Below are 13,567 nucleotides of genomic sequence, written 5' to 3'. Positions count from 1 at the left end.
AGATGAGAAGCCAGAGATTGTTTCAAGAAAACCAATTAAATACATCCTGAAGACTGTAATAGAGTACGTGGATATCAAAATTGCCAGCCTGGAGTATTCCAGCTTAGCACAGAGCCAAGATTTATTTAATAAATATTCACAAAACTATATCTACTATATTAATCAATAAGCACTAATTTCTCCACTTTTTTTTCCAGGACCAAATTTGGTTTCCTATATAATTATTCCTGCTCAACTATTTTCATTACCTGGAATTTCTTATGGGTAAACCACATGAGATCATTGCCCCCTCATCTATATTCAGTTTAGCTGAAGGAATCAAAATATCACCTTTTCCCACTTGCACAGGTGTTTCCTAATCTCTTTCTTACACCTGTAAACTGCCTCGGTGGCATCAAAATTAGGATTATAGTTCTAAAATACTGAGTTCTAACTTCTTCATGATCCTAGAGTTGACTACTACAGATACCCTTCTACTCGCTTTTTCTTTTACAAACCCTTCTTTTAAAGTCAATACTTCATAGATAATTTCTTATTTCTAGTTCCTGAGGTTGAATGCAGGGTAATTCAAAAAGTGTTTGTGAGTTATCAATTCCAAACAGTCTTTAATATCCTCAAGTACCATAAAAAGATGTAATTCATATTTGTTTTATTTTTATTACTTACTTTATTTTCTCATTTAGATTATGATTCTTCCTAACTAAGCATCCTTCCTATAATGTGATACCACCCGTTTATCTAAATCTGCTCATTTCTATAATCTAAACCCTCAGAATTTATATCCCTTGTATCTGGCTCTCTCCTTTAATTCCTCTTCCCACCAATATATTGTTCCTCTTCTAAGTCTACCTTCTATTTTCTCTTTGTCTTCAATTTGTGATTTATTTTCTAGCCAGGATGCTTTCTCTGAGACCCTTTCCTGCAAAGTTCTTATGCAAGGGGAAATGACATCTTTAATCCATTTCAATAACAAGGAGATGATATCACAGCAGAAGAGTGATCCTAAAGTCATAGCAAAATTGTAAAAGAATTAGCACAGCTCATTAGAAAAAAAAAAAAAAACCACAGGTACAGTTTTGAACACTTGATTATTCCCAGATGAAGGATGTGCAGAGATAAGAGTTAGCCATGTCTCTTTTCATAATGCAAGTAATCTTGGAACAGAGAATCTGAGGTCCATCACACTAAGTTAGCAACCCAGATTTGTTGGTAAGTGCGTGGAGCTAGAGTAATGGTAGCCAACTCAACAGGTTGCTTTAAGCATTAAATGAAATGGTAGTGAGTTTTGAGTACAAAATACAACGAGAGCAAACACAGAAGCCACAGAAAGTTCTGACAGTCTTCCTTAGACTTCCAAAGAAGGTGGGTAGCTGAGAGGAACATGAGTGGCTCACCCAGGAAGAGAGAGGAAGTCGTCCTCTGCTTGTTAGCTTCCATTTTAGCACAAAGGCAAACTAGAGGTTTTTATTTATTCATTCATTATAGGTTTCACTGGGTACCTTCTGTCTATGCCAGGAGATGCTGAAATGTGGAAAAACTGTGGGGACTATTATCATCAGAATCATGGGGGAATGGTAGGGAGCACTGCGAAATAATTATTCACCGGGTAACAACACCTAGAGTTAATGATTTTATGTGTTTAAGGACTAACTGCGATTTGTACATTTAGCGTGGACAACAACCAGAAACATTACAACATTGGAAGGGAACTTTAGTTCTTAAACTGCTGCCTGGCAAAGAAATATAGCTTCCTTGCTGATACAACCTCACCAATCTTCAATCTTTCCACCTGCCCAAAGTTAACTAGTCTCAAGAAATTTTAAATGATTGTTAACACATTAGCCCTTGTAAGATGTGTGCCACAGAGAAGAAAAAAAAAATCCTGCTTCAGAAATACAGATGTTTACTAATGTCACTGAAATGAAGGAGGGCATTCTAGGATAACTAGGTTGATTTAAGATTCGGTCTTGACTTCAGAGAGCCCTCTAGCATCAGTGGTATGGATTGGAAGTGTGTTTAGCTTAATAATTCAAAGGGAAAATGAGCCAAAAGTTTGGTTAACAATTTGTCTTTGCCAGCTACTTTAATCTTTAACAGACAAACTGCTGGACCTCAAATCCATTAAAGCTTGTAGGCAGACTTGCTTACTTGACTGAAATCACTAGCTATGCACCTGACACCAATATCACCACCCACTGAGAATTGCATTCTCACTTTGATTTATTACTAAAAGCTCCAGACACAAATTTCTAACTATATCTCAGAGTCCGCCTTCATTCTGGCATCCCTTGGAAACCTAACTCAAATAAGAGAATGCTCTAGCAATGCCCTTGTATAAAGTCAAAGGTACATCAAAGACAACCCAGGGAAAATGTAGGGGGTATTTGATGTTGGGCATAATTAACTAAAACGAGGTTTTTATTTAAAACCCCAAAACTCTAAGCTCTGCTTGCTATTACATTGCTGCATTTCTTAAGCGTTAATATCAAATGCGTATTTCTTAACAACATTCCATCATTAAGTCATTCATTTATCAAATATTTATTGAGGATCTACTTTATTGAGGAGCCAGTCAGTAAGCTAAGTTTTGGGAGTTCAAAGGTAAGTGAAATGTTGAAATTTCCGAAAAACTTACAGTTCAGCAGTAGAGACATGTATATACGTCAATTATAGAATGCACTTGCAAGAGGATGTGGGAAATGAAAATGCGTGTTTTGGAAAACGTGTTATAAGTTTCTGCAAGCCTGCGCAGGGGAGGAATTCACTAGGTGCACGGAAATATTAAATCCATAGTTTGTTAGAAAAATCATGGCTGACATTTGAAGCTATGGGATTGAAATCAGTTAATTAATAGGGGTAGAGAGAGCATCTTCTATATGTCAGTATTAAAGAATGTAAGAAAAAGGTGTCAGCAAAGGAATGAAGAAAGAGCAAAGAGAATGTACAAGAAGGACCAGTTAGCTACCAATGTCTAAGACGACAAACAAAGAGGACTAAAAAGAAGCCGGTGAAATTGGCAAGATGGAAACCGCTGGACTCCCTGTAGTTCTACTGTAGGATTGGGGATGGTCGACAGATAATAGGGGGTTAAAAATCTTACAAATCTGAATTACATAAATGATTTAACAAAAACATGAAGGCTGCATATTACACCTCTGGGATCACTAGGCTTGGCTATTTCCTATATATACATGTGACCTCAGGCCAATAAAAGAACTTCTTGAGTCACAGCTGAATGGAAAAGGACAATAATTATTTCATGAAATTTTATCACAAGATTGAATATCGATGTACAATAGTTAAGAGCAGAATATGAATTGCTGGTTCTCATCACTTATTAATATTAATGTCTGTTAAAATTTTCCCAGTGTTTTAAGTTTCCAAAAGTATAATGAAAAATAGTCCTTGTTAAAAAAAAAAAAAAAAGAAAGAAAGAAAAAGAAAAATAATCCTTGTTTGTTTTTTAAAGATGGTGCTTTTGGCAACTAACTATGTACAAACCTGAATCAAACCTGAATATTTTCTTTGGCCAGTGAACAATTCATAATCCCAGAAAAGCTAAGTTTACTTCAAAATTATAGTTATGTACTGGTGCTAATAAATTTGAAAATGTAAAAAGAGAATCCCAAGCAGACCCCCACTGAGGGTTGAGTCCAACACAGGGCTCAATCCAATGACCCTGAGATCATGATCTGAGCCAAAATCAAGTCAGAAGCTTAACTGAGTGAGCCACCCAGGCACCCCGGGCTATATTATTTAATTGCCTAAGTGACTAAGGACAATATTAACTAGTAATTCTGAGACACAAAACAAAGACCTCAAGATTTTCAAGAACTTCTCTAAAAGGAAGATGCCGATCTTGCTAAAGAAAAAAAAAATGCCAGTATTACTATATTACTGCTGAGAAATGTGGAATTTTCCCCAGGAATCCCAGAATTTAGAGGAATCTTAATATATAAAATTAGTGGGAGAGATTCTTGTGGTGGTGAAATGTTGATAATCTTGAGATATATAAAGGTCCCGGGTTTTCTGACCCTTTATCTGACATTTGTAAATGAAATAATGAAGTATGTTGAGAACCATATTCCTGCTTCTTTATCTGAGCTCATGGCTACCAGACACCTATCCATTTGGGGCTTCTCATCTCTACTTGACTCACTGTGAGAATCTCCTGAAGCCCAATGGACCTGGTGGTATCAGTTACAATTCCATGATTGTTTGATTTGGATATATGGTATTAATATATTTTTTAAAATGTTAAATAAACAAATTTATTTATTTTTGAGAGAGAGAAAGAGAGAGCATGAGCGCACGCAAGTGAGGGGAGGCGCAGAGGGAGAGGCAGACTCCCTGTTGAGCACTGGGCTGGATTTCAGGACCCTGAGATCATGACCTGGGCGAAGGCAGGCACTGAACCGACTGAGCCACCCAGGTGCCTGTGTTATTAGTATCTTACATATATTTCCATTGCCAAACCTTTATTTTGTTTTGAAATTATCTGTTTAAATGTATTTATCAGTATACTATAAACTCCATGAAGACAAGCATCTTTCTATGTCTTGTTTACAACATACACTAGATTCTTAATACCTTGGAACTCTGCCTGGTGTGTAACAGGAACTCACATAATATTTGGTGAAGGAAAGAAGGAATATATCATTCATTTCCACCAGACTTTTCGCTCTTTGGCACATTTAAGTGTTTAATAAATGTCTATCAAATTAAAGGTGAACAACTTTAGTTGTCTATAGAGCTAAATCTTTTTGAACCAAGAGCAATAAAAAGAATATCAGAAATTAACAATATTTTGCATTCCATGGGGAGGGCAAAAATCTCTGTTTCCCTACAGACTGCTTGATTATTCTAACATCACGTGATAGTTAAAAGATGGACTGGAAATTTGGGTTGTCGAGAGAAGTCGTGACCATTTACTACCCACTCAAGAGTGTTCTAATCTGGGTATTAATTAAATATTCTCTGATAATCTACTTCATCCAGTTAATTTATTTCTGTTGTGCCCTGAATCTATGATATTTAACACAAAGAAAATACTCTGAAAAATGTAGGATAAAAATCGTTAACTGAATATATTACTCAAAATAATGGCCTAGCCTTTCCTAGCAGAGAAAACATTTAAATTATATTTATACATAGCTATATAAACATGGGTTCAATTAAAGGATATTTATCTTCCTGTGGTAATTTGAAATTACATATTTACAAATATTAATATTAGGAACATGTACTTACATGCTTTTCATGATTAAAATAAAACATATTAAACTGGCATAACTATGGGAAAAGTTAAAATATTAAAAACTCAAATTATAAAATATTTAAAGAAGTGTCATTTTACTGCTTTCAAGCTCATAAGGCCTGTTAGCTCAAAAACTCAGTACTCAGTAGATTTCTTAGAGTGAATTATTTTAATTAGCAGATTAGAGTATTTTGACTTTTACTAACCCACCTATTATGAATAAATACTTTTAGCAAAGCATATGAAAGTGATTCAAATTTTTCATTTTCTAAGTATGTTCTAATAGAAAAATGGCACTCTTCTTTATTTTGATTTGTATTGAGAATATTCTTACTGAAAACTATAAAGTAAAGTTCAGTGGTAAACACCGGAGTCAGTGAGTCTAAAACTCTGGCTCCTTGTCTTAGCAGCTGAGTGATGCTGAACAAATGACTTAATCTCTCCGAATTATATTTTCATCTCCAAAATTTTTTGGAGTATTTGCTTTAGGAATGATACAAAGATTACAAAAGATAAGTAAAATCTTCAGCATAATGCAAACCCTCGATATAAGCTGTTGTTAGTAATTATTTACTATTATCAGCAGTAGTAGTGGCAAAGATGCGATCTGAACTGTCAAAAATCGTCAACTAACAGAGTCTTAAGACAATGAAGCTTCACAATAGTTTGACAAATACCAAGAAATGCTGGCAAAGGGCATTATGAGTTTCAATATTTGCTATCACTCTAAAAGTATATTAAAGTATATATTAAGTATAGAAAAACTGAGCAAAGTTAGTCTACCAAATGCAATTAGACTCTATTTGGTGAGTTCTGCATGTCTGCGTGTCTTGTCACCTGCCCTACGTCCAAGTGGTCTGCTACCCAGTTTATGGTATGGCTTGAAATAGAGACAACCTGTTGACATGAGAACTTCATGGATACTAAACTGAATCACAGTTCCAGCATTCTCCTGCAACACAGCTCTGCTTCTGTGGCATACTCCTCATGCTTGACAGCCTGCCCCAATGATTGGCTTAGATACACCTGCACTCAGCTTTTCACCACCACTCTCCTCTGACACCATTTCTTCCTCTGAGCTTTTGTAGAACCACACTATCCAACATGGGAGCCAGGAGCTGTGCCTGACACTTCCAGGTTAAATCTAAATTAAATACAATTAAAAATCTGCTTCCTCTGTTGCATTAGCTACCTTTCAGCAACTGTACATGGCCAGTGACTATCGTGTCTGATTGTGCAGATACAGAACATTTTTATCACTGCAGGAAGTTTTATCATGCATCCCTGATCCAGATTAATATTCCCTCAAGCATATTTCCATTCACGCCACACTAAGAACTAAACAAGATGCTATTAAAGGAAAAAAAAAATGTCAGAGCACCGAGATGGCTTAGTCAGTTAAGCATCTGTCTTCAGCTCAGGTCATGATCTCAAGGTCATGGGATCTAGCCCTGCATCGGGCTCCCTGCTAAGCGGGGACTCTGCTTCTCCCTCTCCCTCTGTTCCTCCCCTCAACTCATGCTCAATCACTCTTTCTGAAATAAATAAATTAATTTAAAGGAAAAGGTCAGATCATTTAACTATATCTTGAGTTAAAGTCATTTATGTATGTGTGTATATATTGGACTTGTGAGAATGTGTAATAAAAGACTGTGAACAATGTCTGTCAGAGAATCGAATGCAAGTATGTAGCTTTTCTCAAATTTGTATTATCATGAAATATTGTTTAAAGAAATATCTCCAGGGAACTCTAAACTTTGAGAAAAATACATAAGCACCAGCATTTTTTTCAGAAAGGAGAAAACAAGTTTCCCTGGGTACAGAGAAATATAACAAAATCAGTTTACAGTTTGTCAATACAGATTGTATTTGCCCATACAATCTTTCTAAAACACACCTGCCTGATGAAGATGCCCAAGAGAAAGTTTTAATGTCAGATTCTCTTTCCCTGCCTCTCATCTGACAATCTCCTGCACTTTCCAAAACAATGATATGCCTTAACAACACACTAGAAACTTCGGGGCACTGCCCCAAAGAAACAACTGCAGTTACAAAAGAATATCACAAAATGTCAGTTATCTGCAAAACCTCTTGCAATCAATGCACATAATCCCAGAGAGGCATTTCCAGTGAAGTTTTACTTTCAGTTTTTTTAAAAGGTCTTATCTATCTATTTATTTATTTATTTATTTGTCAGAGAGAGAAAGAGAGAATGAGCACAAGCAGGAGAAGTGGCAGGCAGAGGGAGATGCAGGATCCCTGTTGAGCGACAAGCTGGATTTGAAGCTCGCAACCAGGACCCTGGGATCATAACCCGAGCCCAATGTAAGTGCTTACTCACTGAGCCACCCAGGCATCCCTCAATTTTTAAAAAAACATTAACATGCTGATAAATAATCATGATGTCCCAAGCAGTGGTGCATGGGTATTAACAGCAATTCAATTTTAAGAAAAATTTCAAAACTCAAAGATTTTTGGACATTTTAAAAATTCAAATTTTATATATATATACATATATACATACACACACACACCCCTTTGGAGCAAAAAAATGAGATGATTCTCCAAGGTACTGGAAACAGAAACTCAAGAAAAAAAACAGAAGTTCAAGTAAAAGAACAGTGTGAAATCTACAGAGAATCTTGTTTTTGTCTCTGTTAAATTAGCTGTGATATTTAGATTCCATCTAATACATTTAGAAGAATAACAAGAGTTTTTTGTTTTTTGTTGTATTTGTTTTTGTTTTTGTTTTTTTTAGGGGTAGGGCGGTGAGGGGTAGAGGCAGAGTTGGAAAGAGAATCCTAAAGAGGCTCCTTACCCAGTAGGGCGCCTGACCTGGGGCTTGACCTCACAACCCTGAGTTCATGACCCTGAGATCATGACCTGAGCCAAAATCAACAGCTGGGTGCATAACTGACTGTGCCACACAGATGCCCCTGGAAAAGTGTTGTTTCAAAATGTCAGTACTTAAAACGCGCTGCAAACTACATCTTCTGCAGCCATTTACGGCTATGAAAAAGCCTCAGATGCTATTAAAAAAAAAAAATGCTTGGAGGGAATATGGTTTTTGGAAATTCTTTCTTTGGTCAGTAAAACATTGCTTGTCCTACATCACAGTGTTGCTGGTGTTCTGAAGTGCTATGATAATAAAATTGTCACTAAGTGCTTACTGTGTGCAAGGCAAGGTGTTTTACACATATTAATTCCATTGATCTTTTCCCCCAGCTGTACTGAGGAGTAATTGACAGTAACTGTATACACTTAAAGGGTACGCGATGTGGTGATTTGATACACACATACTCTAAGGAATGATTAATAAGATCAAGGTATTTGGCATATCTAGCTCCTCATATAGTTAACCTCTGTGTGCTTGTGGTGAGAACCCTTCACATCTATCCTCAGCAACTTGCCAGCATAATACCATGTAATTAACTCCACTCACGATGTTGAACATTAGATCCTTGGAACTTATCCTTATCACAAAGACTGTGCCCTTTAACCTATATCTCTCTCCCCATTTCCCCCTTCCCTCCACCCCTGCAATCTACCATTGTCTTGTTTCTGTGACATCAGCATCTTCTTTACCATTTTTTTTAAAATTTCACGTGTAGTAACTTATCTAATCTTAAAAATAACATTTTCACATAAGTACTACCATTATCTCTGCATACACATGAGGAAACAGAGGTACAGGCTGACTAAGCTATTAAACTCAGGTTATATAACTATTGTAATGGGAAGCTGGAAACTCACACCATGACCCAGCGCACATTATGACCTACTTAGACGGTTTCCTACCTCAAATGTTTAAGTGTGGGAAGTTTTTCTTCAGCTAGGTTTGCAAGCCTTAGGAAGCAAGAACGTACTGTATACTTCTCAACCTCCACAATACTGGGATTTAGTTTTATACATAAAACATTTAATAAAATCAAGTTCAATAGGGGTTATCTCTAGGTATTGTAACTGATACATAATTTTAGTTCTTGAAGGCATATACTGTTATTGTTAACATCTTCCTATTTTGATTTTCTATGTAAAGCATAGATGACTCTTGTAATAAGAGAAGAGAAAGTATTTGTTACTAAGGCACTATTTAGAATCCACAGATACATAAAACAAAGGGAAAAGAAAGGGATACAAACAAGCAATAGACACTCACACATCAACATAGGAGGCGAGTCAGAGGGTTTGGCCTGAACACTCGGGAGGGCTTGCTTCTCCTTACCTGGCATCAGGAAGCCACAGGACCCTGGCAGCCCTGGGAGCAGGGCACACGTTCAGACAAGCCAAAAGCAAAATATTGTACTTGTTAGAGGCTATGAGAGAAATTTCCAGAAATTGTGTACTCTTCATTTCGCCATATATTTTAATGAAATCTTAGACATTTCAACTAATTACTTCTGCAGTTTATTTGAAAAGCCTGGTTCTTTACTTGGGCTCCTCTGGTAACTGCTCAGTCCTGTGCAAGCAGTCATTAGTCATTATTTATTAAAGGCTTTTCAGTTGTGCCTTTGAGGTCTAGCAGCCATGTCTTTCCTTTAAAATTAATACAGGGAATTTTTCTTTAAATGGTTAAAAGTCATACCTTGACATGTAAATTTTTTGGAAGGAGTCGTGAGTAGCAATTTATCTGCCATTTCTCCAGGACCGGCACAGCGAGCAATTCCGGGTTCTTTGTATTCTGACTTTACCCAGTCCGATAACCACTGCATGTTACAATCACAGTAAAGAGGATTGGCTCCAATTGCTCTGGAAAACAACACCACAGAAGCACACACACACACACAGCATGGATGTATTGTTATTTCCTAAAGGAGCATAACTCAAAGTGACGCTCAGGAGAAAATCCCTATAGATTTATGGATAACAATTTAGAAGAAAATAGGGACATCAGGGATTCCCCATTTTCCTGAATTATGTGCAGCTGGGACTTAGGGGTTAGTCACTAGCCTTAGAATTGACCTGGGCTCTATAAGCTGTTCCTGTATTTGCAGAGACAGGTTTATTTTTGGTACAAGCATACCCAACACACAGATTAATACTGCCTTCATTCACTAATGATTTACTGAGGACCCGATCACTATGCCAGGTTTGGGGGCCGCAAATATAAATAATACATTATTTTTAACACCAAAGAACTGCTTCTGGGAAGGTGATTAACACATTCTCAAACATGCAAATAATTTGCATTAGAGGTGCTACAGTAAAAATTTATGTGAGGTGACTGTGAAGAGAGGGTAACTTTTCTGGGAGACTGGTGGTTAAAAAGTCTGAGCTTTTTCATCCTCAGGTTCAAGGAGGTGGAAAAGGTTGGGAAGGATGTTTCGTGGTAAAGGACCAGTTACGTGTGAAGGCACCGAGATAAGAAAGGGCATGAAATAATAAAGACGCACAGAGCTAGTTCACCATTGTGGATCTGGACCTTCACCAGATGTCTGTCCCTTTATAAAGTCCTTTATTTTCGAACTTGGCTTCCCACTCCCATAAGCAGTAGCCATGATAGAAAAAGTCATCAAGATGATAGCTGGTATTTATTGCACCAAAATGCAGGTACTGTGCTGAGCCACTTGATATGAATTACCTCACTTTACCCTAAACAACAACTCTACGAGGTCAACAGTATTAATAATCCATTACAGAGACTGAAAAACTGAGGCCAGAGAAGTCAACCTGTGGCTTTTGTAAACTTACCAAGCTTGGCGCAAGTAGCGATGCATAACGTGGCATTTCAAATGGATTAATTCTACTATGCTTAGCGAAATAAGTCAATCGGAGAAAGACAGCTATCATATGATCTCCCTGATATGAGGAAGTGGAGATGCAACGTGAGGGGTTTGGCAGGTAGGAGAAGAATAAATGAAACAAGATGGGATCAGGAGGGAGACAAACCATAAGAGACTCTTACTCTCAGAAAACAAACTGAAGGTTGCCAGGGGGAGAGGGGTAGGGAGAGGGTGGTGGGGTTATGGACATTGGGGAGGGTATGTGCTATGGTGAGTGCTATGAAGTGTGTAAACCTGGCGATTCACAGACCTATATCCCGGGGCTAATAATACATTATATGTTTATAAAAAATTAAAAAATAAAATAAAATAAAATACATATAAATGCTAAAAAATAAAATGGATTAATTCTGATTTATAATTAACTTGAGATTAGCAATGCTTCTAGGTCTATAGTCCAAGCAAAATTCATCCTGTTCTGTCATGAGGAAAGTCCCAAAATATACTTGTAAAACATTAATACCTTATATTATTAACAGTTTTCACCTCCAACTCTAATCAAGAATTGGAGTGTAGTAAATGTTATGCTCAGACTCAAACTTTTCTTCTAAATTGAAAATGAGCAAAAGGATATTTTGGAGTCATTTAATGTCATCTCTACTGACATTTGCTAAGTCCTTCCTATATGAAGGGACACAGTGGAAAAGTGAATGGAGCAGAGCTCTTTATGATCTAGAGAATCAAAGACAAATGCACAAAAGAAATACAGGACAGAAAGACACATGGCAGGGATGGTTCAAACTGCTCCTATTGTTGGGGGGATGCTCACTGGAGGAAATGTTCAGCTTGGCTCAGGGAACACCTTCCTTCAGCTGCATTTTCTGATAAATCACCTGAACACGAGCAGAATGACTACTTTCTTCTTAATATTGCAAATCACTCTCCCAGTGAGAGATATATTAACAGTAGGCATTAAGAAGTCTGATAGACAGATGTACACAAAACCTACAGTGATTGACAGAGCCCCATAAAGCATGTTCAGATATAGCATAATTGACCACTGGCTCCTATCCTCTGCCCATACCCAATTCTCAATTGTCTAAATGTATCTTCTTGGGATTTGGTAGGTTTTGGAGGAGAGGACAAAGCCAAGGGAGAATCTGGCAGGAGATTTCTGGGGAGCTGGTAGGCAACTGATAGCATCTGCTCTTTAATCTGAAGCACACTTGCCACCAGGGGGCACCAAACCGGCCCTGAGCTAAGGCTGTCTTAGGGAGGGGTGTTACAGGCAAACAATGAATCAGGGAACACTGCATCACAAGCTCATGAAGTCCTGTATGGGGACTAACATAACATAATAAGAAAAAATTTTTTTAAAAAAGAAAGTTTTATATCCTAAATCTGTTCCTGGATCTTCCTTCCAGGTTTGCCATGGTCTCAACTTTAGCCCTATAAATAATGGAATAACAATATTTGACCCAAAAGAGTGTATGATACATTTTTATGTTTTTTTTTATGTTGTTTTATTGTACTTTCCAAAAATAAGGAGATATAAACAGGCTACTATAACACAGAGCACAAAGTAAAGAAAAAAATATTTCACCCAGTATGACTATATGGCCGTTTCCCCACTATCATACTATAAAGTTCTTAAGCCATCTCTAATTTATTTTTCCATGGTGCCATAGCCAGTGATGAATAATATTTGCTAAATAAATAAATCCAGTTTGAGAAACTCAAGATAAGCTTCATAAAGGGCATAAGAATGTCACCTGGAAAATACAAGGTTTGGACAGACAGACAGCATTGAAAGGGAGCTGGTATTCTAGAATCTGAGAACATTAAGAGAAAAGGCATAGCTAGGAAGTTGGAGAGCCGTGTTTGTAAGAAGTCACTTTTAGCTAAGCAAAGAGAATTCAACTCCATTATAGCTAACGGAGAGTAAGGGCCAAAAGGATAAACGAAGGCTATCTTGCAGAAGGTCCTGTATCAGGATTGAAAATCTTCACATTTTCTATCAAAATGGAGTCAACCACATCTCATGTTGTGACAATAGGAGAGGTGGCAGAGGAGTGTGTGAGTTTGATCTTAAACCACATTCATGAACTAGGTACTCACAGGTGTGATAATGCAGAAAGATCATTGAAAGCACCTTCAGGCACAACAGAAATGTCATTTCCATGCAATGAACTAAAAGCAAAAAAAAAAAAAGGCAGTATTAAATTTCTTATATGTTAGAGAGTCCAGGAAATTCTCACATGTGTAAGACTTTAGTTTACAATAAGCATTTTAAATCAGTACAGAAAATATCTATTTAATACACAGTCTTGGTGTAACTGGGTACTATTTGGGAAAACCAAAGATTTGTTCCTACTTCACATCATTAGCATAAAGTCAATTCTAGATTGAAAAGTTAAATGTAAAAACAAAACAAAAACATATGAAAAGAAAATAGAGAAGAGGTCCATTTTGTAAATATAGGATAGGAAAGGCTTTCTTTTCTTTTCTTTTTTTTTTTTTTAAGATTTTATTTGTTTATTTGAGGGAGAGAGAGGGAGATCAGAAGTAGAGGGTAGGGGCAGAGGGA

General features: G+C 37.0%; 1 protein-coding gene across 4 annotated transcripts in view; it reads right to left on the bottom strand.

Moving 5' to 3' along the window:
• The window catches only part of SLIT2 (slit guidance ligand 2), a 357,128-nt gene that overhangs the window by 47,036 nt on the left and 296,525 nt on the right, over positions 1-13,567 (bottom strand). For all 4 annotated transcript variants that reach the window (XM_032333963.1, XM_032333966.1, XM_032333964.1 and 1 more), the window contains 2 exons: positions 13,099-13,170; positions 9,843-10,006 (listed from right to left, as the gene is read on the bottom strand). In XM_032333963.1, the coding sequence (XP_032189854.1) occupies positions 9,843-10,006; positions 13,099-13,170 (236 nt within the window). The remainder of the gene's footprint in view (positions 1-9,842; positions 10,007-13,098; positions 13,171-13,567) is intronic.

The sequence above is a fragment of the Mustela erminea genome, chromosome 2 (genome assembly GCF_009829155.1).
Source record: "Mustela erminea isolate mMusErm1 chromosome 2, mMusErm1.Pri, whole genome shotgun sequence".
In the NCBI taxonomy this organism is placed as follows: Eukaryota; Metazoa; Chordata; class Mammalia; order Carnivora; family Mustelidae; genus Mustela; species Mustela erminea.
The sequence above is the reverse complement of the archived record's forward strand: the minus strand, read 5'-3'. Positions and strand labels throughout refer to the sequence as shown.